The 27,010-nt window shown below is 37.9% G+C and overlaps 1 protein-coding gene across 8 annotated transcripts in view; it reads left to right on the top strand.

Annotated features, from left to right (window-relative positions):
• Positions 1 to 27,010, top strand: part of TPK1 (thiamin pyrophosphokinase 1) — a 303,147-nt gene that overhangs the window by 9,417 nt on the left and 266,720 nt on the right. The window contains exon 2 of one of the 8 annotated variants that reach the window (XM_086845539.1): positions 15,255 to 15,384. The exons of 6 other annotated variants lie outside the window; for them this stretch is intronic. Coding sequence is in view for 1 of the 2 variants with exons in the window: in XM_086845509.1 (XP_086701635.1) it covers positions 4,239 to 4,276 (38 nt within the window). In the remaining variant the exon portion in view is untranslated. Of the gene's footprint in view, positions 1 to 4,215; positions 4,277 to 15,254; positions 15,385 to 27,010 lie in introns of those variants that run through there. One more of the 8 variants, XM_086845509.1, reaches the window with a different exon arrangement.

Below are 27,010 nucleotides of genomic sequence, written 5' to 3'. Positions count from 1 at the left end.
TTAGGTTATAGGTATTAGGAAGAAATTCTTTACTGTGAGGGTAATGAGACACTGGAACAGGTTGCTCAGAGAGGCTGTGGATGCCCCAGCCCTGACACTATTGAAGGCAAAGTTGGATAAGGCCTTAAGCAGCCTGATTTAGTGGGTGGTGTCCCTATCCAAGGCAGGGAAGATTTGAACTAGATAATCTTTAAGGCCCATTCCAACCCCTTAACTTTCTATGATTCTATAAATTCATCCCTGTGGAAGTACTGGCATTGCTGTTTGTATTACAAGATAGTTGCCTTTGATTGTACAATGGTAGAGCTACCATATGTCTTCAGTTTCCAGGAGTTGTCTTTTTCTTTGGTTATGTCTAGTTGGATTCAAAGACTGGAGATGTTTGTTCAGTTTCCTCGTGACCCACAGCCTTCTCACACCACAGGCTCCATCTGGATGTAAAGAAGCCTGCTTCTCTGAAAGAAAAGTCTTCTACTTGCCTACAAAGCAGTTGGTTATACAGGCTGTGCCTGTGGTCCTGTATTCATCAGGATCCTTGTCATCATTACAGACATTCATTACCAGCATTACCAATTGAACTAACCTGCTCAAAGTATTCAAGGCTGAGCAGATTTATTTGGCAGTTCCACCGTTTAAGTTCTGATGTCCCATCTGGGGAATTCAGAAATAAGGTTTTCAAAATTGGGTAGGTAAAATTTCTTCTGGAGAAAATACCTACCAGTAGTTCCTCCATCTGTTTGTTTCATTTGGATAGGAATTTAAGTGTCCAAATAGTATAAAGCTAGCCAATGAAGAATATGGCACTTCTAAGAAGTTAAACATGAGCTTACTAAATAAACCCTTTTGAGGCCGCTATGGACCTTGTTCCTTTCCTTCTAATACTAGAAATAATATCATGTGTAACAATGTGTAATAATTGTATTGTAATTGTATATGTAACAATTAATTACTTTGTTTCTCTTTTTGAAGTTGTTCAGAAATTGTTCTTTCATTGATACAGGATAGAGTAAAACACTCCCAGGTTTTAGAACATTATAATATTAGATTCCTGAGCTGGAATTTCAGGGCCATGTATGCCTTGGTAATTTTAGTCAGTGTAGTTAGAGCAAGTTCTTAGATCAGACATCTCTCTCTATCTCACCTGATTGATGTTCAAGTAGTAGATACTTGAGAACTACTGTGCTAACTAGTATGCTCAGGGCCTTTGAACATTATTCAGTCAAACAGCTGGAGCACAGTTGAAAATCACCATGCTACAGTCAGAACACCATGCTGTGGACTTTAGAACCATGTTGATTTGCTTAATGTAGTTCAAAATAACAAGATAGAATTTAAAGTGGGATTAAGTCTAAATTTATATCTTGCACACTGAAACAAATATATTTTCATTTCCTTATGGAGTGAAACCTTTAAAAAGGCTCACACCACAGAAACCTGTACGTTGTGTGAAAGGGTCAGGCAGAAGCTTCACAGGCAAGGCTCCTGTAGAAGACTCATAATGATGTCACACTATAGCCTATGAATTAATGAGAAGAGTAGCTTTGTTTATTCTGGAGCATCCTTTGATACACTCGCCATTTCCCTCCTGCTGTTTATATCCTTTTCTTGCACTGTCATTGCTTCCTGCTGCTTGTCCCAGACTGTGCTGCAGGCACTTCTGCAGAGAGACAAGTGTTTCTAATTTATTATTTTAATACCATGAACTTTGGGAGCTGAGTGTGCTGTGCTTGTGACTGCTTTACAGTGGAAGTACTGTAGCATCCTCTAATAAGGTTGCCCCTGAATACCACTTGAGATTATGAGAAGGGAAGATTGCCAGTTTGCTAGGCTGTGTTTTCTCACAGGGAACGTTTTACATTGCCTGCCATAGCATGGCCTGGATTCTCGCTCATTTCCAGATGTGATTAATGGCCCCTTGGCTTGCACAGTCCTTAAAGTGAGGCTCAGTATTGGTTATATCAAGTGGAGTGATGCAGAAGGAGGCTGTCCTCCTCAGTTTATAATCCAACAGCTCCCAATATGAGTGTCTTGCCTTGTAGAGGTGGAGGGGCTGCAAAGAAACAGCAAATTGTATTTATCCCTCTGCTTTCTTCTGTGCCTTGCAGAGGGTATGTTGGAGCTGAGCTTGCTCTGAGTGACAGAGCCTGTGCTACCAGTGGGAGCTGGTTTCCTTGTCCCTACTTCTCCATGCTCCAAGTCAAATGCAATCCTGAACTACACTGTGTTCTGAACTGGTGGTTAAGACTTGGTTCGCTCATAAGTGGGTGTGCTGTCTTTATCTCACTGAAGCAAGGTCATCTATATGCCCTGAGAGACAGATCCACAACACATGGGTCCAAAGACTGCTTCAGAATTATGGAGAAAATATATAGTTATCTCTTTGTGCAAAGGGACTATAAAATTCTGCATTGAATTTAAAGCAAAGAGAACAAGAGGAGGCAACAACATGCTCTGAATGCTCTTCCATCATTCTGCGAGCTTGATTGTCTCTTGCTTTACTCTGTGTTTTCTCCTGAAAATGTTACTGGCTGTAAGGGAGCTGCCTCTGAAAGGATTGTATAACCATGTTCCTTTTAAATGCCTGGGGCTTGAACTTTTTCCTGAACGCTCACTTTTATCTGACACTAAGGATTCAAAATTATTTTGTGAAACAGTCACATGTTTGCCATTCAGTGAATGACCTCCAGCCTGGTACATGTGCCAATGGCTGTTTAAATGTCCCTTTACTAGAGCTCTGCATGGTATCTGTGATGCATTATCTTGCCATCTAATTCACAAAGCTCTGTGACAGAAATCAAGACAGTCATAGGGTTAGAAAATCAACCTGGTAGTCTCTGTTAGTTCTTGAATATTAAAGGTGTATGGAAAAGGTGTGGAATCCTGAACTATTGGATAGTTCTGCAAATTTTCAGGATTTATGCCACGGGTGTTGGGTCAGACTAGTGAAGTTTTCAAGTGAATCAGGTCATTCAAAAGCTGTTACTGAATTCACCTAAACTGAAAAAGTGCTAGCAGGGATGTCAGCTCTTTTAAGACTACTACTGGCATTCCATAATAAAATTAGGAAGCACTTCCATACGGCTGTTACATTTTTCTGTCTTTTTAACTGAAGTACTTTCAAAATCCTTTTTTTTCTGTGAATGTTGCTGACCTGCTCCTGTTCTTCATTTCATTTAAGTAGCAGCACTATTCATCTAGTCTAGTTACCTGAAACTCATTAGTTTGTTTTTGAAGTAGCTGTTAATATTCAGCTACTCAGACCCTGCTGCGTGCTAATCTGCTGTGCTGGGTCAGCATTTGCTTTGTAAGTATTATTGTATAGATTACTCACAGGTGCACTTACAAGTGTCAGTGCACTGATAGGTCCATATCTTGCAGTCACTAATAGGGCATTTTGAGTGGGAATATGATGGCAAATGGGTCTAAGGTCATCTCAAAAAGCACAAAAAGAAAAAAAAAACACACAAGAAAAGAACTCACCAAAAAGTAAAACAAAATCCACCTCCAAAACCCCCAGAAATAAACAGCCTAACAAAAAGAACCCCAAACTAACAAAAAAAAATCTTCAAGACCCCATCGAGTATAAGATCAATAATGATGTTACTGGAATTTCTGAGACAAAAACTCACATTCATTACTACTTGCCCAGATACTAAAGCACATGGATAAATTAAATTCCTTTTGGAAGGTCTTGTTATTTTCCATCAGCTGAGGCTTAAAGCTAGGAAATACACTAGCTGATCTCCTGTAGTCTTTTTTGGTTTTGGTTTTTTTTTTTATCTCTTTTTCTTTTTTCTTTTTTTTTTCTCCTGTGATTTAAGGAGATAAGGAGGTGGGAAATACACTTGTTCCAGTCATCAAATGTTCATGTTGCTTGTATCCAATTAAATGAGTGCAGGAGTACTGAAAACCATTTAAACTTATTAGTTTTAAAAGAGAAAAATATTAATCTTTAAAAGGTCCAGGAAGTCAAGGAGAAGAGTGGACTTTCAACTTTCGTTTCTCCTCTGCTGTATTCACTTGCATGTCTTTGATCAGCCCTTAAAACACTATAGCAGTTTCACAGCACCTTTAACATTATGCTATATCTCAAATCTGTGTGTATGCATCTATATAAAAGCTAGTTTTACTTTCTGGAAGTAGAAAACAGAAGAAACTTTGTTTGTTTTTTTTTTTTTTCCTGTCTACAAAGCTCGTCTAAGTCTGATTTATGGAGAAATTGAATATGAAGCATAGAAATGAAGCACTTTATTTACACAGGAGAAAACATACACAGGTAGATTTCAGATTTTTCAAGATCCAAAATAACAAATCCCAGTCATCCTTGTGTCTTTGCTTTAGGTTTGAACATCTTGAGATATTAATCAAAGCTTAATCTTTATAGAAAACAGCAGAATCAAGAGTGAAATCTAAAATCAAGAACATTAAAAAAAGCAAACTAAAAAAAAAAAACCAAGAAAAGAAGCCACCTGAAAAAGAAAGTTGAAGGGTTAGTAGCTTCTTTTCAGTAGTCAATTCTCATCAGCTTTCACTTCTAAAGAGTGTTAGGTTTGGATGTAAGATCAGAGGCTAGGACCTTTAAGAACAATGCTGTCAACTTTGTCCAGGGAAATTACTAATTAGAAATGTAACCTTTTTTTTTTTTTTTCTGTGTGACATAAAAATAACCATTAAAGTCTCAGAGTACCATTATTGAAAAATGTGGATGAAAGGAGGGGGGATGCTTCTCTCCCTCTGCCCTCAAATTAAACAAAACCCCCAGATTGGCAAATAAACCAACAAACCACAGAACCAACCCACAAACAAAAATACCAACAACCCAGTAGTAGATTTTATCCAGTACAAAATGTAGTAAGTCAACAGGAGAGAACTCAGGTGTATACAACTGCTTTTTGGTGCACCATGGAACATTTCCTATCTCTGATTTATACACAGAGAGGGGAATTAGCAGTGTGTCCAGCAAGGTTAATTAATCTGATCTACAGCCAAATAATTTCAAGATGGAAAAGAACTGACTATCAATTGTCCCACCAGAGTATAGCTGACCATGCTGAAACCAGTTCTTCAGATTTTTGCCTTGCATTTTTCTGTAAAATATGGCTGTGGTGAATTAGATGTGAGTTTATGGAAATAGGTTCTCCATTTCATTCAGCTCTGACCTTAAACATGAGGAATATGATTAACAGTGTTTGTGTAGTACTGCCTTTGCAAAATTAAAAAGAGAATTGAGAATTTAAAGTTTTACAGGAACCTTCTGTTAGTTAAATTCTACATAGAGAGCACACTTAGTAGCTTTTGGATTGTTTTAAATTAAATCTGTTGCTGTATATCCAATAGCAGTTGAAGCTACTGGAAGGCTTTTCCTGTAATTTTCTAGCTTTGAATTTTATTTTGAATGGCAGTTGAATTTTCACAGTGTTAGTGCTGATTCTTTGTAGCTTATGTTGATGGATTGTCTGCCAGGCTTCCTCTCTGGCAGGACAGAAGCTGGAGGGATGCATGTGCTTATCAGGCCAATTGAAATAAATGGGAAGCTGGCCAGTGAATTCAGTAGGAGCAGAACCTGTACCCTCACTATTTATTTATTCAATAGTTGTGACTGGTGGTACGGGTTCTGTTTTGTTTTATTCCTTGTTTTTTCTTACTGTAGCTCTTTTTTTCTGGCCTGTCCTTTACCCCGAATTATCTGGTCAACACTGATACTGGGTAACACAGCAGTAAGTGAGTATAAGAAGTATTTATATGCACAGTTTTTGACCAAATTGTTTGCATTACAACAATAGTTCAGTGTTTTTGGTACTAAAAACTGTGTGTCTGACAGAAGGAAGTTGGCTTTACTGCAGAAGGAAAATATGTTGATGTTACAAAGCACTGGGGATTCGACTAGAAAAGCTTTGACTTCCAGGACACTGTCAGTAAGGGTGTCTGTGGATTTGCTTGCTGCAGACACAGCAAAGTGTGTCACGAAAGGCATTCTTTTTCTTTTTTTCTCTTTTTTCCCCACAGACACAATTCACAATTATGTATTCTGTATAAGCATACATGAAAGAAGAGAACTCAATCACCAGTATGGGTTGGGGGCTGACCTGCTAGAGAGCAGCTCTGCTGAGAAGGCCCTGGGAGTCCTGGTGGATGGCAGGCTGACTATGAGCCAGCAGTGCCCCTGTGGCCAGGAGAGCCAATGGTATTGTGGGGTGAATCAGGAAGAATGTGCCCAGCAGCTCAAGGGAGCTGATGCTGCCCCTCTACTCAGCGCCAGTGATGCCACATCTGGAATGCTGTGTCCAGTTCTGGGATCCACAGTACAAGAAAAACATGGAACTACTTGTCCAGTGAAAGATGATCAGGGGTCTGGAATGTCTCTTAGGAGGAGAGACTGTGAGAGCTGGGCCTGTTTCATCTGGAGAAGAAACTAAGGGGGTATCTTATTAATGGATATAAATATCTCAAAGGTGGCTGCCAAGAGAATGATGCCAGACTCTTTTCAGTGGCCCCCAGCAGCAGAACAAAGAGCAGTGACCATAAACTAAAACACAGGTAGTACCAGCTCAACATAAGAACTTCTTTACATTAAGGGTGACAGAAAGCTCGGACAGGTTGCCCAGAGAGGTTGTGGAGTCTCCCCTCTGGAGATATTCAAAATGCACCTGGATGAGTTCCTGTGTAACTTGCTCTAGGTGACCCTCCCTTGGCAGGAGGGTTGGCCTAAATGATCTCCAGAGGTCCATTCCAACCTTAACAGTTCTGTGATTCAGATTTTGTAGCAGAAGGGTGCTGGTGTGTCAATGAAATCTGTGTGTGAGTTTTATTTACTTTTATACTTAAAGCGAATTTTAAGTGTGGCAAGCGAAGTGCTGACCCATAGACCAGAGCTAAGGCTAAAGGTCTAGTTTTTCAGGATGAATTAAAAGGCTGTTGGTTTGAAACTGCACCTGGGCAGTTGTTCAGCAGGTGATGTGACTTAAATCACTCAAAATGTTCCTGGGGTTGACATGTGTCACAGAGCAGCTGTGGAAACAGCATCTTTCTCTAGGTGCTCCATTTTGAGACTTACACTCTTGATGAGAGTTATGTATGGGGAAATCCTGGAGGCTGAAGTGAGCTTTATACCAGGGAGTTTAACCTGCATATCAGTAATGCTTACAAGGCATCAAGATCTCTGTCTGCTTTAAATGTAACCGACAGTCTCTAATGCAGATACTTTGAGTCAGGCAACACTTTCATTTCAGGAAATTAGAGTGCTGCTAGCTGTAGAGGGTAAAGTGCATACAAAGCCTTGTGCATATAGCCTGTGTCCTCATATGGAGCTGTTTCCCTGTTCAGTTTACAGATATGTTTAATAAGAATCTAAGCAGTGTTTTGCTGTACTGTGAATCCAAAAGAGAAGACATGTTAGAGGGCAACTTGAGAGTCAAGCAGCTCAAGATCGACTGCTTGGACATTTGTACTGCCAGAAGAAGTGTAGTGTCTTAGCTGCTGTGGATGCAACAAAAATAGCTTTTTGGGCAATGTGTGATCACCTAATTTCATAATGAGTCAACCTGAGCACAGTGGAAGTGATTGAGCTCTGATGTGAAAGTTTGTCTCCATATTGCTGTTTCCTGCTACAAATGGAAACTTTTCCTTTCAAGTTTCCTAAAGAAGAGCTTGATTTATTCTTTAAAAAAAAAAAAAAACACAGAACAAAAGAAGAAAAGGGGACAATATTGAGGAAACTTTTGTTTAGAGAAGATAATGTTTGGCTTTCTGGACTAGGCACAGCAGTGTTCTTGAAAGGTACAACTGATCTATTGACTCTACTGTCATGAGACCCCCTCTAGAGCACTATGTCCAGCTTTGGTGAGCCCAGAATAAGGACATGGAGGGCCACAAAGATGATCAAGTGGTTGAAACACCTTCCCTATGAAAACAGGCTGAGAGAGCTGGGATTGTTCAGCCTAGAGCAGAGAAGGCTCTGGGCAGACCTTAGAGCAACCTCTAAGCCTTCCAGTACTTCAAGGGGGCCCTACAAGAGAGCTGGTGAAGGACTTTTGCCAAGGACATGTAATAGGGCAAGGGGGAATGGGTTTAAGGTATCAGAGGTTAAGTTTAGATTAGGTTTGAGGAGAAAACTCTTGACTGGAATAAGATGCCCAGAGAAGTTGTGGATGCCCCATCCCTGGAAGTGCTCAGGGCTAAGGTTGGATGGGACTCTGAGTAACCTGGTCTAGTGGAAAGTATCCCTGCCCATTTCATGGGGGTTGGAACTAGGTGATCTTTAAGGTCCTTCCAACCTCAACCCTTCTCTATGATTTTATGGCATAACTTTCCTGTAGATTGGTGTTATCTTCAATTCTGTCTTCTCGAGGTGCTCATGTGTTCCTGCTGTTATCAAGAGTGCTTTCCTGTTAGCCCTGCTTTCTTTGCACAGAATCCACTGTGGGAGTGACATTTAGTACTGTCCATGCACAGGCTTTGAGCCTTTCTAATGACTTTGGTAACTATGAACAGAGGACTTAAATGGTCATTTTGTAGCTGTGGGAAATAAACTTCCTGATATCAGATGTTCTTCCTTGAACTGACTTGTTGGTAGGTTTTTTGCTTGGAAACACCATCTCTTGGTTTCCTGTGCCTCTGTTTGCACTGCTGTTTTTGTGTACTTATGGTCAGTAGTAATGCTGCTTTACCTGATTCATAGTAACAGGTTTTGTCACTTGACCCTGTGGAAGAATTTCTTATTTTCTCTTAGTCTGCTATCCTGTCATAAGATCATAAGTTAAATTTTTGTGCCAGCAAATCTCTTTAAGTCAGTAGGAAGTTTGACCTGCTGTGCAATGTTTTTGCTATGTTTCTGTGACCATATTTGTCTTTTATTTGTTTCTCCTCACACCCACAGCTGCAACAGTTGTGTTGACAAAGCCCCAAGTGTAGGCCCAGTAACACAGAAAGCAGTTACTACTTGGGAGGAACAACAGCAGTGCTAGACAAAAAAAAAAAAAGAAATCCCTTCCTTTAACGTATACAACACATACTCCATGAGCAGGGTTTTCTGACAGCAACATGGACAGAGTGTGTTGTAACATGGACGTGCTCGGCATGTCTCCTTTCACCGCAGCAGGCTGTCTTCCCTGCTGATGAAGTGTGAAGTGTGTATGAAATTATCCCTCAGTGTCTGGCGTCCCCAGAGAGGCCAGGGAGTGAGGAGAGCTGAGTTGTGGCCTTGCAGTACCACTCAGTGGCAATGGCCATATGGTGTGGGAAAGGAGGTGCTTCCAAGGGGGTCACAACACATGTTTGATAGCATACTTGTTGCCAAAAGCTTTGTGTCAGCCAGCTCCAGTAAGGTGGTGTTAGGGCTGTCCCAGGGGTGCACTTGAGGAGGAATGCTCTTTAGGTAACACATCCTGTAACCTGTTATTTGCACTGCTATTGCAGTAGCTGTATTTTGTCAGGCAGACAAAGGTATTTATTTAGACAAAGGTAGACGCAGAGGTTGGACATAGGAGCAAAATGAATTCATAACCATGAATTCATAATTCATGAATCAGGTACTGATCTTCAACATTGGGAAGAATAGCCAACCATTATATTTATATATACAGTGAATATTTTTACCTAGTGAAATACTGATGTATAATCTGCCTAAGTCAGTTGCAACTCAGCTTGAAACACAAATGACTTTCAGGATATCCTTTATATAAAAGGCTAAACTAGATTGTCACAGCAATCCTTTCTGGCCCTTTAGTCTATAAATTTGAAACACTTGGCCTGCCAAAGGAGAGACTTCTTTTCCTTTCTCTTTAAGTAGAATGGACAGACTTGTGAAGGAAATAAAGGATCTGAGGATGGATATATCCTGCAGCATGGAGTATTAAGTGGCTAGTCATGTGAAACAAAGGAGGAGTTGGAGAATAAGGAGCAGATTCAGAGCTCTTGTGATATGATTCAGAAATTTAGAGGGCGGTACTCTTCCTTATGTCTTGAGTAAGTTGTGGTTTTAAAACTGAAAAAAAAACCAACCAACTAAAACACCCAAAAACCCTGTAGTATTTTGTTATTGTTCCTAGGTAGCAAGAAGAAGTTACTGCAGTAACTTCTGTAACACTGTGCTGAATTTACTGTTGGTTACCGTGAGCTATCAAAAGCTTGGAAATTATTTCCCTAGAATCTACTTTTATTTATCTATAAATATTATAATTGTGAATCCCACAAGGAGAAAAAAAAAAGCTTGAATTTAGACAGTGAAACGAATAGTTATGCTAAACTTATATTACATTATGCACAACTATTTTGTTTCTTGTCCAGATTTACATTTCTTGAATACATTTGCTGAAATAAATAGCCATCTTCCTTTGAGAACAGAACTGGAACTGAATAAATGTAAGGCCTCAGAGTATTAACAAAGGGGCTGAACTCTAAACCAGTGTAGTTGTACAGTGCATATAATATAAATTAGAACAGTAGAGAGGAAATCTAAAGTTAATACATAGGAAGAGATAGTAATATTTTGTGAGAGTTTATAAGCTTCTAGTTTTGTAATCTTATGCTTTGCTGTTTAGTCTTTGCTTTTCTTCTTTTACCCAAGTGGCAAATACATATGAAAAATGCACATCTTATGATACAAATACTAGGTAAAAGGAATTTTGTTACTTTTCTTTATAGAAAGAGCCATGAAAAGAGGAGAATTTAGGAAGAAGATCCTGCTGTTCTATTCAGTGGAAGAACCTTTGCAGCTCACAGTGTATCTGTACAGAATTGTCCTATTCATAGTTTCCCCAAGAGCATACATAAATTGGAAATATGCACCAATTATATTGCAGTTGGGTAAGAAATGAATTTCAACTATAGCAAAGATGGCTTGAGTTAGATATTTGGGGAAAAACATGTAAGCAGCAGGAGGAAGCACTGGAATACATTATTTGAGAAGATGTAGTCCCTGTTGCTAGGAGCCTTTCCTTTCTCAAGGGTACATGAAGAAGAATGAAGTAGAATCAGATCAGAGAACTGATTCTACTTAGGGGCAGAAGAATAGACCAAATGTACAAAACTTCAGTGTACAAAGCTGTAGAAGATTGAGATGGGAATTTAAGAATCATATCTGTAGAGTCAGAGGCAGTTTCCTGTGTGCATATTGGTCTCTGAAGGGAGGACAGGCCATTTCTGCACACATTCTCACTCAGGTAATCAGACCGACAGGATTTGTTCTTGTGGTCTATAGTTTTCATACTGTAAATGAATGATGCTTTCTTCTGCAGTACAGTAATAATATTTATTTTTAGCTAAATCATAGAAGATGTCAAAAGTTCACAAACATGTGAAAAGAGTTATGAGGAGTGAAGCCCCATAAGTTCTGAAATAAGGAGTGAAAACTGTGTAGCAATTGCTATGAGTTTTCCAGGTGATGAAATCTGCCTCCCTGATTTCATTTGATCTGTTTCCATACTGCTGATAATTGGCACTTGAATTTTTGGAGGTTTCAGAGGGATTACCTTGAAAAAAACCCTGAACATTTACAAATTCTTGTATTCTATTAGTTTTTACAGATGATCTTTCATAATGATGAGAAACACAAATGTCTTCTATACACTGTGATAAATTTTCTAGGAATATGATTTCTCTTGAAAAAGCAGAAGGGACTATAAATTTTCAAAAAGAAAGATTCTTTCAGATAATAGCTCCTAATTTATTTTTTTTCAAAAGGATTTTGAGGGTAAAAATTGGCAAGAGAATGCATCTGCAAAGGGTTTTTCTATAGTTTAATCTACTTTATAGTGAAAGAGTTAATATATTTCGTTTTCATGCATATCACTCTAGAGAAAAATTCTGCCGCCACTGTAATTTCTATAGTCATTATCTCCAGTGAGAAAGTGTGTCTCAAATCACAGGATTTCTGTTGAGTTGAGGTACATCAGTTATGGAATGTCTGCATCGTGTTCATCTGCTGCATTGGCAGATGGCTGAGGTGAACATCTACTCTCTCTTCAGCTTTAAAAATCAGAATTTGTGGCAGCGTTGTCAAAACATGTCAGCATTTGAGGGGTGGTGTGCAACAAACCACTGGCTCCACAACACATTCTTGGCACACAATCTGGGGCTTTGAAACAAGCTATATTCTTACTATACAACTGGGGGGTTTGGAGGGTTTTTTTCTTTTTGTTAGTTGTAGTTTTTAGTTGCTATATACATAAAGTTTGAGCTACTAACCTGCAGCAGTTAGAGGAAGGGTATGGCACCAAAATGTTTTCATCGATACCTCTCATCAAGAGATGTGGACTTTGCTTATATTGTGATTTATGCTTAACCCTCTGTCTTTAATTTGTTTTGGTAGCCCTGGATAGGTGTGTGAAATGACAGTGCGTAATAATTCATAACAATTGCTTCGTAGAAATGAAATGCTTAGAGATCACAAGGGTAGAGCAGGAGGCTGGGGAAGACCATTTCCTGGGCTGTTATATCCTAAGTTGCTGAATAGTCTGGAGTAGCAAAACACATAGTTGATTTCCCTAGGGAAGGAAATAGGGTTAGTTGTACTGCTGGTTTTTCTGCTACTCTCTCACAGTAGGCTGTGATTGTTGGTGGCACAGAAGGTAATGTCATAAAACTGAGGGAAGAAATGAAGCAAGATGCAGGAATAAAAATAAGTAATCTCTAATGATATGATGATTTGGATAGATGCCAAAAGCCATTATTTTTATTAAGAAAAGACAATACCCTGCCTGAGAGGACAAAGATGACATTTTGTTCTTTAGGGGCATCAAACTAGTTTTCCTGATTATTCCTGACATCATTCATGCTATGGGCTTCCTTACAGGTTAGAAGCAAATAACCCATCTTATGTGAGAGTGAAACATGAATGGAATGTGTTTAAGGGTTGAAATATGTTCACATTGGCACCAGATCCTAAAATCATGATGTCAGAATTCCAGAATAAGATGGTGGGGAACAGTATAAGATACCTAGGCTATGTTACAGAGGCAGACACAGTGAGCTTCTTTGAATGTAATACAGAAAAGTCTCTATTAAGGCATTTATATTCACCTAATACTTCTGAAGTTTAGGTTTAACTAGAAGGGTGAACTTTAAATGTATTATTGCTCTATTTTTTTCACACCCTCAAGTCCTCACAGGACATCTTTGGTAGAGGACATAGATGACAAAGTGCTATTCCTGCCTTGAATGCTTTAAAGTTTCATCTTGCAGAGAGCAGCCTCCTGTCTGAGCTGAGCCTGAGTAGAGGCACAGCTTGCACAGCATTGACAGCCAAAAAAGAGCAGCTAAAATAGCACAGGTACCAAAGAAGTATTTTGCAGATCATTACATGCATATAGAAATTCAAAAGATAGCTAAAACAGTATCTGTTGTTCTACAAATCTGATAATTCATTTTAGTCTTTGACATCCTAGTGCTTTACAACATTTTGTATGTATTAGGTAGGGTTTGTTCTGACACTACAGATGTTCATTTGAGTTCACTGTTTCTCAGCTGTTAAGTACAAAGTTATTTTTTTCTTCATAGCCATGAAATTTATTTTTTGCCTTAAATGTTAATATTGCTGGTTATTCCACTTTTATGCAATTGTCCCTGGAAAAGGCTTTTGTGTGCTGCACAAACAGTTGCATTTTGTCAGTTTTTTAATTTCCAGTTATCATGAACCTGAAGGTACATAGGTTACTTTCCCAAGTCCTATGCTGCATAATATTGGGAAAGCTTTTAACTTAGTTTTGCCTTATTTCCTCATCAACAAATTGGAGGAAATTATACTTCCTGAAATACTGTGTTGAAAAGTTCTGAAGTTTAGCCACTAGTAAAGGCACTTTTTTCTTTCTTTCAGTGTTCACGTCAATTGTGCGTTTCAAGTTAATATTGATTGCTTAGAACCTAAAGAACATTCCTTGAATCCTTGCAGAAAGGATGTCATTGCTATTCCTTAGATTATAGCCTCTGTTTCTGGCAGTTTGAATGCCATCATCAGAAACAAAGCAAATACAGTTGAGCAGATGTGGTATAAAAAAAAAATATACAGGTCCTACCAAGAGTTTTTTTTGGCTTGTTCTTCTGAGATAATCTATTCATCACATTGTTGATTGGACTGCTGTTTTCAGTTCATAATACAGTAGATTACAAAATCTGTGACAAAATCACAGGAAAAAGTATTTTTAGGAAATATCACTCAGAATGTTATGGTATTTAGGAGCTAAATTAAGAATTCAGTCCTTTCAGAGGTAATCTGACCGTTGTAGAAATGCAGCTGACTACTGATGGGCCTCTGGCATTTCGTGACAACATTTATATAAATCCAGAGGAAGCTCTGCTTTTTTAAGAAAAGCAAAGAGAAGAGATTCATTTGGTTTGGGGATTCTACCATGAGCCCATGACACAGTGCTAAATGTGATGTGTCTTTTCAATTGACCTTTATCTTAACTTTAATATTTCATAACCTCTTTGGGGAAGCTGTTTTATCTGATTCTTTCATGTGTGAAAATTTACTTTACCGTCCTTTAGCACCTTTTATGCTGTTTAAGTGGATATTTATGTTACTACATTAATAATAGTGTTATGAACAGACCTGACTTTTTGGGCATTTAAAATGCTTTTATAATATTAGAGCAGTACTTATACTATTTGTGTGATAAAGAATTCTGTCAATCACAAGCAAAAACAGGATCAAAGATGCTGAGATTAGAAATCCTTTTTTGAAAGTCATGAGTTTTAAATAATAAGTGCTTTTTTTTCTGGGATGCAGGAACAGCACCTGTAGCCTCTTCTGAAGGTTCAGATTCCCAGTCCTTTCAGAATGAGGCACTGTAGGTGGAAATAATTGGAAAATAACCTTGAAGGTTTCTGTGCCTATTTGAGTGTGAATGGATGTATGTCAGACCTAATTAGGTCTACTGAGAAAAACATAAATGTCAATCGTTTTTTGCCAAATGCATCCAGCTTCTTTTGAGATTGTGAATGGGGTCCAGTGAGCATACAGCCTGCTTAATGTCACCTTTCTGTCTTATGTCTTTAATTCTGTCCCCTGTGATAGATGGCATTTGATTTTTCTTGAAAACAAAGTCAAAGAACTTGAAAGAAGACACTGCTACTCCAGTGCTTGCTTGGCTGATGTCTCCACATATAACTTAACTAATGCAGACCATTCAAAGAAAATGGTCGTTATTTTACCTCCCAGTGGTCTATAGAATTTAACTAAATCACAAAGATCTATTTCATTTGTTGGAAACTTGATAATCCCTCCAGTGCCTTGTCTAACCTATTTTTTTATTTTATAGCTATGATTTTATCAAATCCTTTTAGAAGTATGAAATGCACTGTTTTCAACCATGACTGTATGTAAAAGGATCTTTCCTGCTTAATTACCTTGGGATGCACCTATTGTGCACACCTGTATTCACCTTCTTGGTAAGTGTGTTACTGTGGCATTGCCAGGTGATCATGAAATACGTGCTGTCGTTCAAATTTTTTCTCTCTGTGTGGGTTCTTGTTGTAGTTGATAGCCTGAAATGTATCTTTTCCCATCTTTTATTTGTGATCCTCCCCCCACCCCCAGCTTCTCTTTTTCCTAATTGTTTACCTGGTGTCAAGTTACCATGGTTACTGAAGTTTCTCTCCTCAGCCCCACGGCGAGAGGCCGGATAGAGTAAAGAGAGGACCCCGCTGGCATTTCCAGCTGCTTGAAGTTTCTTTAGCCCAGGAAAGCACGGGGTTGAGAGAAGAGAACCCTTCTTTCCAACACGGAAGTTTGTAACTCTGTTTTTCCTGTCCCAGAATGCCTCTGAGCTATGGAAGCTGAGAGGCCAGGCTTACCTTGCCTTCCCTTTCTTTCCCCCCTGGGTTGACAGGAAACCAAGCCCCCCCTCTCTGCTCCTCTGCCCCTCTGTGGAGAATACTCCTACACCTTTGTGGGCATTTGAAGAAGTTGGTGTCTGTTATTTCTTATCTTGGTGTGTGTAACCTTGATTTGTAGAAAGTTTGTAAGATGTACTAACTGAGAAAAATAATTGGTTCTCTCTCTGATGTTCCCTCCCTCCGAGAAACCCTGTTAAAAGAGACCCCCCAGACCCCAAATCCTTTGTCTCTCGTCCCTTGGATTCCCCTTCACAGAAATAAACTGTGGAATGCAAACCAGAGAGAGAGTCCCCCCCTGATTTCTTTACTCGCTCTATAGACTTGAATTCTTGAAGAAAATCAGTGAATCTCACAAACATATGCTGGCTCAAAACTCGAGTGAAGAGAAACCTCATCACTGAGCTAGCCGGGTCACACTCGAGAAGATCGAGTCAGGTTCTTAAGAAATATTTCTAAAATTCTAGCTGTGTGCTCCTGTAGTTTGCTAGAAATAAGTAAGGGATTCCCAAGGGAAACTTAAGAGCATACTAGGAATAAAAATGGTGTTGCCTAGAAGTGGCATCACTCAGTCAGTAGATTGTGCTGGAAAGAATGCACCTTGCTTTTAAATTTGTTTGGGGAATTTGGAGAGAAGTGGCAGTTTCATATTGTTCACATGAGAAAGTTTATTAAAAGGCATGATCCCCACTGGGTGAGTAAACTTTTACAAATCCCTTTATGGACTGTATTTTGTTTTGTGAAAGCAGCCTTCCTCCATTCATCTTAAATGTGTCCCTAAGCAAAAGAACTAAAAAAAACCACAAAAAAACCCACAAAAAAACCTCAAACCCAACTAAAGTAAAACTAGTGGGAGCTGATACAAGAGTATCCATGCAGATTTTTATACAAATATAATTAAGTTGGTTGAAAATCATATCTTCCAGGTATCTATTCAGCATTTTCTTGGAGACAGTCCCTTACTGGGACTGGATAGGTGAGAGGCAAGTCTTTAATTTTCCAATGCTAGCATTCATATCTTTGAAATCAGAAGAAAAATCATAGAAGGTCTCATTTTGGCCCGGATTTGAATAATAGACTGCAATTATGGTAACTGTTCACATACATGGCTTGTCACTAGAAAACTTAAGATTTGGGCAACTGACTCCCTGCTTTTGGTGTCTCGCTTTCTAGAGACCCAGAGGTCCGTGGAACTAAGTTCTGTGCCTTGCAATTCTCAGAGAAGTGCATGTTATTCAGCAAACATGTGGTCAGTGCTTGTAGCACCAGATGGTCTGGAGACTCCTCTGTACATTGTGCTTCTGCCACTATGGTTTGGTAGTGATTTGTATGTGAATGTATGTGTTTCAGATTAGCAAAATAACTATTTCTGAGGGCTGAGACTTTACCCTTTGCAGACCTGGTCACTGTAACATACAGAGTAAGTATATAGGCTGGCTAATTGGAATTAAAAAGGTAATTACTGGGAAAATGCTTATTCTTTTTCTCTTGAGAACACACTGTTCAACAAGCAATTATTAAGCAATTATATTTTATACAACATTACAGGTTTGCTTGATTGTATGCTGACAATGTCCGAAGTTTTTCAAAGGCTAAATCAACAAGGGATGTTTCTAGATAACAGGAGAGGGTATTGTTATCTTCTTAGACTTCTTGCATGTTCTGCAGCTAGGAAACATTTCTTTTAGGATGATCTGTTATTCCTTTCCTTGTTGTCACTCTCCTTATTTCTGGAAATTTTCCAAAGACATTCCATATTATCTCATTTTTTTCTAAGCATTTTTTTTTTATTTCATATTTTTTCTGAGCATGAGGGATGCATTATTAAGACAGACTAGCAAGTGCTATGTAAAAAGGAATTTAGACCTGTCTTTGCATCCTGAAAGATGAGGCCTCTAGGCTAGGGGAAAGTAATATGTAAACTAGTTCTTATTAAAAAGAATTCACATACTAGTTCCAAGACAACAGCTAGGATATTTGTATGAAAAAAGAGGAAAGCAAAGCCCCAGGGGAAGGTGAGATGTCTGTGGTCATGGTTAGTAAATATGGCATGCAAACCCTTAGCTGCCAGTCTGTGCCTGTGGGATTGTGGCACCTGGTAAATCTGAGGGATTTTTAAGGATAATATATATAGTGAACTTTTCACAAAAGTGGGATGGTTTAACAAGAAGCACTGAAAATTCAAGTGTTGCTTATAGGTCTTTTAGGCTGAAATTATTGCAGGACATCCATGAACAAGACACAAACAAGATGTCAGTACTGACAGAGAGGAGCCAGCAACAGAGGGCAAGGACAGCATCATCATCTGATAATGATCCTAGTAGTGGGATCATTCAAAACAGTGGGAGAAAGAGGGGTGATCATAGGGCTTTCAGAGTTATGTAAGTGAATAAGCAGTAAAGAAATAACAAGGAAATACTGGGCATGCAAAATAAAAAATGGAGACAGACCCATGAAAGGGTGAGTGATTGCTTGAGGAACATGTTGGCATTGTTAACCAGAGTCTTGGAACCATTCAATTCTCTGCTTCAAAAGCCCTTCTGAACCAAGGACACTGAAGTGTTTGTATGCAATCCCACCTGCTGATGGCAAAGAAAGACTGCTTATTGCATAAAATGTCTTGATAAGTCTAAATCCCCTGTTGTTTCATCAGGTTATGTGAATTAAACTAGTGGTGTAAGCAGAATTGGACTTGGCATCTGTCATGCTTCTCTAGTGTCAGAAAAGTATTTTGTGAAACAATAAAAGCTAATAGCTATGGATTTCACTTGCTCCATTGTTGCATGTGCCTGCAACATTCCTTGGAGAAGAAACTTTCCTTTAAGCATTACAGATTCTTCAGAATGATTACCTGCACAGCTTACTGCTTTTTCAGTAAGCTCTCAACTCACTCTGTTTGCAATTACACCCAAGCCTTTTAGTTTTGTTTCTGGTGCCTATAAAATTTCTTTCTAGTCTTAAAAAATAGCAGACCAATCCATGCCTTGAAGGAGGATGGATCTTTCAGATTTTTAGCATGTGCAAAAATGATAAACTGTTCAGATTCTTTATAGGTGCTGTGGTTTTGGACATATTTGTTTGGATTTTGAGCCTGTGAACTCTTTAGGCCTTTTATCTCGTTCAATTTTATTTTCATATTCATATCTAAATTTTCATTTCACTTTTAATTAGTTTCATTATATTTGATGGCAAAATGTCACTTTATCTTCACTGTTAATAGTCTAATTGTTTCCCTTGCCTTAAGTAATATCTCGTTAACTTTATAACCCATCTTTTACACATCACCTACAGAATTAATTTCCTGTGCATGTAGTTGTATTGTCTGCAGCATCTTTCCAAAAACTTTCTCAATTAACATTTTTATTGTTGTATTGGTTTCTTGTCTGTAAGAATTAAGCTGAGAAGCCTGTTGATAAAATTTAATATCACTAGTTCATGGTTTTTTCCAGACATTTTTATTAAAAAACCTGGGTAATTCCCTGATGGTGAAAGAGCTTAGCAGTTACATAGGTCTTTAAAAAAAACCCCAAGCAACAACCTAACAAAAAGCCAAAAAAAAAACCCTCAACTGCCGTGCAATAACTGAGTGCTGTTTTCTAAATTCAAATTAAAATTGTCAATAAAGTTCTGGTGTGTGCAAACAACAGATGTGATTGGAGGTTTTACAGGAGAAGTGGTGAGTGTAGTGATTGTTTCCCTTAGTGAGTATTTTGTTGCCATTCTCTGTTAGTTACATTCATCAGAAAGAATTAGTCTGTATAGACTGGAAACAGGTGCTGCAAGCAGGTATAGTGTAGCTTTTAAAATACTCTTTAATATTTCCTTCCTTTCATTGAAATTGCATGGCAGAAATAGAATGAAGTTGTGATAGACTGCTTCATCAGCTTTGGCCATCATCTTTTAACATCTTTAATGGGAATATTGTTTTCTTCTCCGTGTGTGCATGTGTGTGTGTAAGCAAGACACCTTGTAGATTGTGATATACTCCTTGGCTTTCACATTCCAGTTGTTTTAGTGCCACCAAGGTCACCTGTGGAGGTGGGAAGACTAGAGGCCCTTGTTGGGAGGTGCAGTGCTTCTGCACAGGATCTAGATCTGTTACGTTGTTAAGATGTTTTTTCACTGTACTTCAAGCTCTTTGTTGCAAGTTATTTTGGGAGGGACAGAGCACTGAAAAGTCAAGGTAGTAGTGCAGTGTTTATTATATATGTGTCACAGATGCAGGTGAAATAAAAACAAAAAAAATCCATTAAAAATGTACTTCGTGGAACTCTGTGGCTAAAATACAAGAGGTAGCATTTTTTCGAGGAAATAGACCAACCAAACCTCACAAAAATGGTGATTCCCTGTCACCCAATAGATCCAAAGGGACAGATTGCCTACTCCTGTGGAGTTCTAGAAGATCAGCTCTGTCCCACACCTAAAAGGAAGCTGCTGTGCTCACTATTTTCAGAAGAGTGAGGTTAGATAAACACCTGTGTGCCTTTACTGTACATCTGGATTTGAGAGATTACTTTGTCCTGGAAAGAAATAGGCAAACCTTTAAAAGATATCTTTGTCTTAAATTGGAGCAAGAACTTGAATTCTCAAAGACATTCCTAAATTATAGTTAAGATCAACAAAAGCATTTTTATTTAAATGGTCTTTTTTTAAAAAAAAAAATATTTTATTTCAAATATGATTGTTCAAGTTCTTGTTTTAAATGAACTTACTTGTTCAGTGAAATATCTCACTTGGAGAATAATGAGTTAGGATATTTGAACAGCTTCAGAGATTTTGAAAACAAATGTGTTTATCAAACCTCATCTTCCCTGTGAACAGTTTTACTAATGAGTATTTATTCTGAGACAAAAAGATGAAGATGTTGTCTCAAAAACTGTCCCAGTTTGCTGTATCCTGCTGCATGTTTTTTTCTCCTGTAAACTCAGATTTTATCAGTCTACATGATAAAATAAATGTGCTTCTTACAGAAATATTTTAATTCCAATGTTCTTTAAATTTAATGTCTACTTGTATTTCTTTGTAAAACAGCAAAATCATGACAGTCAAGGAAAGACTACTTTGATAAATAATACAACTCCTACATAAAATCTAAGCAGTAGTTTATACCTATACTTCAAAAAGAAAGGCAGAACAATGTAAGGTAATTTAAATAGACATGCTTTTTATATTAATTTTCATACGTTTGCTAACAATCCTGGTGTACAGAAGATTATAGGGCACTGTAAAAGCATTATGGGGAATCATAAGATGGAAGTGATTCTTCCAAATTATATATAATTATGTATAATTAAGCTATTTTTTTCTAATTAAGATCTATCTAGTGACAGATTCTCACCTGATATGCCTTGGTATTTTCTAATTAATTTTGCTATTGTTGTGCCCACTCATGCTAGCACCAGTTCTGTATTTCCTACCTTTCTTTTAAGGTATGTAATCAGTAGTTAAAGTACTTCAAATACAGGTATTGCTGCATAAATATAGTTAGGAGTTTGACTTTAGATCATTGAACTTGATGAGTGTTTTGTTTGCCACAGGGTTAGATGAAAGCTGGATCAGAGCAGACCAAATTGACTGTATAGGACAAACAGGCAGTTTTGTACAGCTGGATTTAAAAAAAATATGGGAATGGGTAATGATGAGTGGTGTGGAGTGTTTGCATGCAAAGAGACTAAATGGATTAGGACTTCAGCTTGGACAGAGAAAATATAGTAGAAGCCTATAAAATCATAATAAAAACCACAAACAAGTATTTTCTGTTTGTGGGGTTTTTGTTGTTTTTGTTGGATTTTTTTTTTTAAATGCCAAAGCTCAGAGTGTAATATCAAACATGTTCCATGTTTGTAGCAAAATAACTAATTTTTGTGCAGATTGCAATTAAATTGTACAAGCTCACAGCCACAGATACAGGGACAATTAAAAGTATTAAGATTTTCAGAGGGATTAGAGAAATTTATGTAGAAATAAATAGCAGTTGCTGTTAAAAGCCTGGATGCAGCCTTTGGTTCAGTTCATTAAGTACTGGATGCTGGATAACAATAAATGTTGTTTCATGCATATACAATTTCTGTATACTTCCCGAGTATTTTTTTTTTTTTCAGTACCTTGTATTTAATTTATAACAAACTAAAGGTATAAGCTTAAGTGGAAGAATAGCAGTCTACAGCTTCCTCACAAAGTGAAGAGGGGCAGAGACTGATGTCTTCTCTCTGGTGACCAGTGACAGGACCTGAGCCAAGGGCCTGGAGTTGTGTCAGGGGAGGTTTAGGTTGGGTAGTAGAAAAATGTTTGCCTCCTTTGGAGGGTGGCTGGGCACTGGAACAGGCTCCCCAGGGAAGTCACAGCACCAAGCATGACAGAAGTCATGAAGCATTTGGAAAATGCCCTCAGGCACATGGTGTGTCTCCTGGGGCTGTCCTATGCAGGGTTGGGAGTTGGAGTGTCCTTCTCATGTTCCTTCCATATGGATATTCCATAATTTTATTATATTAATAAAATTCTATCAGAATAATTTTCAATGCAATAAAATGCACTACTTTTCTCTGTTACTAGAACTGTATCGCTGCTACCTTTTTTTTTTTCTTTCCTGTTGTTTGTAAATACACAGTATTTGAGATCTTAAAGGGCTTTTGACTAGCACAGTGTTTCATATTGACCTCATTTCAGATGTTAAGTATTCCTTGTGGAACTAAAGCACATCTTATAGCAAGCTAGAAGACCTTTCTCTTTGATGCTTTGTAAAGTGCTTGAGTTCCTTGCATGGAAATGCAATATAATTATATTGATGGTGATTATGGCAAAGTGCTGAGGGAAATAATACAGGAAAGTGATTAGATTCTTCTCTTCCCTATGAAAAAAAAATCTAACAAACCCCAAACTTACCTAAACTCAATGACTGAATAGTTCTGGGTATTTTTTTATCACTTGAGAGGTGAAAGCTGTGCAGAGACAAAGTAAATCTGGCTCGTAGTGTGTCGTGTAGAAATTTAACTTTCAGGAGTTCAGTATATTTGCAGAGTGCCTACTTTATTACCCGAACTCAGAAAAAAAATAAATAAACTAGCTGCAAAACAGAAAATTCTACTTGTATTTAAAAAAAAAAAAAAAAGTAATTAGTTATAGACATGTTAAAAAATAACAAGCTTATTTTGAGCCATGGAGCATTACGGTTTGTAATACAAATTTCCCAGCAGAGCGGAGTGATAAAAACTTGTTTGATTACCAATCTTCCAGTAAAAACCGAGTAAATATACTCATAACTATGTGTCAACACTGTGCATTAACTATGGAAAAAGCTGTATTGAGTGCAGATCTCAAGAGAATTCATGACAGAACATCATGTCCTCTTTGCTTTAATTATTGTTCAGAACTCCCAGAAATGACAGCTCATGAAGTGTTCACCTGAACCATGGAATGCAATATTGGGTCTTAAGAAAGAAACAAAATCAGCTTTTGTTTTGTGTCTCTGTAGAGGGACTGACACTACATATAGTTAATAAATGGTTGCTCTTTTGCTCTCAATTTTGGAAAGTCTCTTGACCTTGTGTCGGAAAATAGATGGATTATTGAAGTCTAGCACCTCACAGAGCCCATTCTGCAAAGCTGGAACATGGGACATTTTCCAGATCGACTGTTTGCTTTGGATTCAAATTCCCCCAATATTTCTCACCATAGTACATATATTCTCAAGTGGGAGAAAAAAGAATTACTGTATTATTTTTCCAGTATTAAATTATATAATATTATACTAGATATGGATTAGGCAATTTTTTACTTTGCAAATGCCATCTGTTTTGGAAACAAAAATACTACTAATGAAGGTTTTAAATTATGTATTTTCCTGGATATGTGGTGAGTGCAACCTTTACAATGACTTGATAAACTAGAAAGTAGAGGTAAGAAGAATGAAAAAGGTTGGCTGGGTCATCTAATGGCTAACAAATTTCATCCCACACAATGTAATCCTTTCCTAGCTTTCAACTAGCTCTTCATTTTTATGTAACAGCAGGTGGATTTTGTCCTTTACTCTCTCCTATTTAGCTGATACTACAAAAGGCCATTGTTCTGGTAACGAGGAACTGTCTTCTAATTTCCCTTTTTATGGGCAACGTATACCAGTTCATTCATGTGTGAACATTTTTCTGCATGGAATCTTCTGTAGGAGGTTTTGTATCTTTGACACGAAATTTTTGCTGTTCTCTGTGTGCTGAATGCAACGTAGGATTGTATTTATCATTTATACCACCTGGTTGTCTTTGTGTGACTTGTAGACCGATCTTGTGACCAGTTGGCATACTTTCATACTTCTTGTTCTTTGGCAGTTCCTCAGCTCCCAGGGCATAGCATGTTTTTTTATTAGACCCCAGAAATGCATTTCTCGTGCTTTTGATGCTATTAAGTTTCATCCTATTTTTATTTCATGCTACAGGGCCATGCATTAAATTCCATAAGATATCCATCTCTTTGTGTTAATGATGCCTTCTGACCTAATCACTAGTAAACTTTGTCTTATGCTGCAGTTATTAAAATATTAAGATTAGTGCTAGCACTGATCCTTGAGAATCTATCCTACTAACGTTTTCTTCAATTTAGTACATTTCCTTTTGGAAAAAAACAGTATCATTTGCTTTTTAGCCAGATTCTTGTCCTATTTAGCCTTCTTCTTCTAGTCCCTTTTTTCTGTTTAAAAGTTAATGTTAAAACCCTGCACAGCTTTATGATGGTTCCAGATTTTATGGCATATTCCTTCTCCTGAAAACTAGTAAAGAAAAAAATTAAAACCCCTCTCAAAACATTTATTCTGACAGGATTTTCTTCAGTGAATTCATATTCACCAAAAACATGCTTGAGTTCTTCACTTAATTATGCTGTATTTCAAAAAATAACTGCAGACATCATTGGTAGATTTTTTAAGTCTCCTTTATGATAATGCACTATTAGCTGTGCAACTGATGAAGTTCTCACAAGGTGATTTTCAGCCAGACAAATGCAAATTTTTTCTAACTATGTAAATCAAGACTTATTCAATAGAAATCTGTGAACCTACTGTGTTGTAAATTGTGTGAAAACCAGAAGAGATCTTAAAATATAGTATTATCACGCTCAAGCTAAATGCCAGTTGAGTAACTTCATATTTCTGAATTACTTTAGAATGCAATTATCGCTAATAATTGCACAACAACAGTAACAACACATTGTACTTTGCCAGAGTTCTTCCTACTGGGTTACTGAAATTTTTACCAAAAAAAAAATATTGTGTATTTCATTATACCAGATGAAGTGAGCATTAGCTAGAGCTAGTGGAGAATTTTTAGGTGAAAATGGAGTGTAATCATATAAAATATTTTAGCAGGAAGAGTAGTCTGAGGTTGAAGGTCAAAACTCCTGCCAGAACAAGAGAAGTGAGACTCTTGAATAATACGTAGATGAGTAATCCAGTCATTACTTTACAAGGGCGGTTTATTTATTTATACCCTACAGAAGAGCTCCGAGAGACCCACACAGAGGATTGCACAGTACTTACTGACACATGTCTTAACCTTTGCCTTAGCCAGGAGCCTCACAGGAGCCTGCCTGCTGCCTGGGAGGCATCTGAGCACATGTGAAGCTTTAAATATACCTCTGATTTTGCTCTACCTAGCCTGGGTACTGATAAGGTGACAGACATTTTCCTGGTTTTTCTGAGCTTTGGTTCTTGAACCTTTGTATTGTATCTGCACTTTTTGATCCAAAGTGGTTTTAAAATGGGTATCTGCTATGTGCTTCTGAGTGATATAAACCTATGGATTTGTACTAATTTGGGGTTTGACTTTTATCCAAATATTCCTCTCCAAAACACTTCAGTCTTGGTCACAGCAATATAATATATTAAACTATTAGAGAGCATTCAAAGGAGAACAACAAAGAGGGTGATGGGCCTTGAAGGGAAGCCAGATGACGAGGGTCTGATTTCACTTGGTCTGTTCAGCCTGGAGGAGACCAAGAGGAGACCTCATTGCAGTTACAACTTCCTTGTGAGAGGAAGAGGAGGGGCAGGTACTGATCTGTTCTCTGTGTGATCAGTGACAGGCCCCAAGGCAACGGCCTGAAATTGTGTCAGGGGAGGTTTAGGTTGGATATTAGGGAAAAGTTCATCCCCCAGAGGGTAGCTGGGCACTGAGGAGGCTTCTCAGGGAGGTGGTCACAGCACCAAGCATGACAGAATTCAAGAACCATTTTGACAATACTCTTGGGCACATGGGGTGACTCTTGGGGATGGTCCCATGTAGGGCCAGGAGTTGGACTCCGTGATCCTTGTGGGTCCCTTCAAACTCACCATATTCTGTGATTCTTTTCTATGAAACCAGTCTTTCTGGTTTCATATTCTTTTCCATGTAATTGCATACACATTTAAGTCTCCTTCCTCATCCCAGCGTAGATAGTAAGGTCTTCTCCTTCATACAAATTCTGAATGTTGCTTTTGTTTCAGTCAGTTTACTATTTGTGTGCTTTCTGCCCTCTTCACATTAGATGTATTTGTGTCTGGCTTTGATAAAGCAGACTTATTGAAAAATTTCTTTAGATTCCTTCTACCTTAATTCTCTGGTTTTAGAGGCTTTTTCTTCATGCTTGAACTTTTACATTAAGAAATTTGTTTCTGGGATTGTATTTTTTTACTTTAATGTTTTATGTCAATTGCTATATAAATAAAATTGAAAGAGAAAAATGTAAAGATATATAAAAGTATGTTTAAAGTAAAATTTCCAGAGAAAATCAAGGAGGAAGAAGATACTTAAGAAAAGTTCATTAGGAAAGTTATAGATCCCAACATGTTATGGCTGTTTTAAGAAGAAAAAGTAAATTCTTTCTGTGTTGGTTCACTTATGAAAAAATGGAATTTAATCAGAAAAGACATTTTCAGCTCATTCCCTGAAATGAAGGAGGTCACATCAGTGATATATTTAACTGACTAAGCTGAGCCTTCTGAAACAGAAGGACTCTCTGCAGTGCCAAGGTATCACCTTGAAGTAAGAAGCAATATTCACCATCATCTGTTTCTATTACACTTTCCCCTGCTACAGTTATGGAAACAGCTCCACTTAAACAAGATTCAATTCTTTGTCATTAGAGTGAATAAAACAAAGCGAGATGCCAGAGTAATTTAAAATCCACTAAAATTTTCTGAAAGACATAATAGCAGTTT

The sequence above is a fragment of the Cyanistes caeruleus genome, chromosome 1, assembly GCF_971803275.1.
Source record: "Cyanistes caeruleus chromosome 1, bCyaCae1.hap1.1, whole genome shotgun sequence".
Taxonomy (NCBI): Eukaryota; Metazoa; Chordata; class Aves; order Passeriformes; family Paridae; genus Cyanistes; species Cyanistes caeruleus.
The sequence above is the reverse complement of the archived record's forward strand: the minus strand, read 5'-3'. Positions and strand labels throughout refer to the sequence as shown.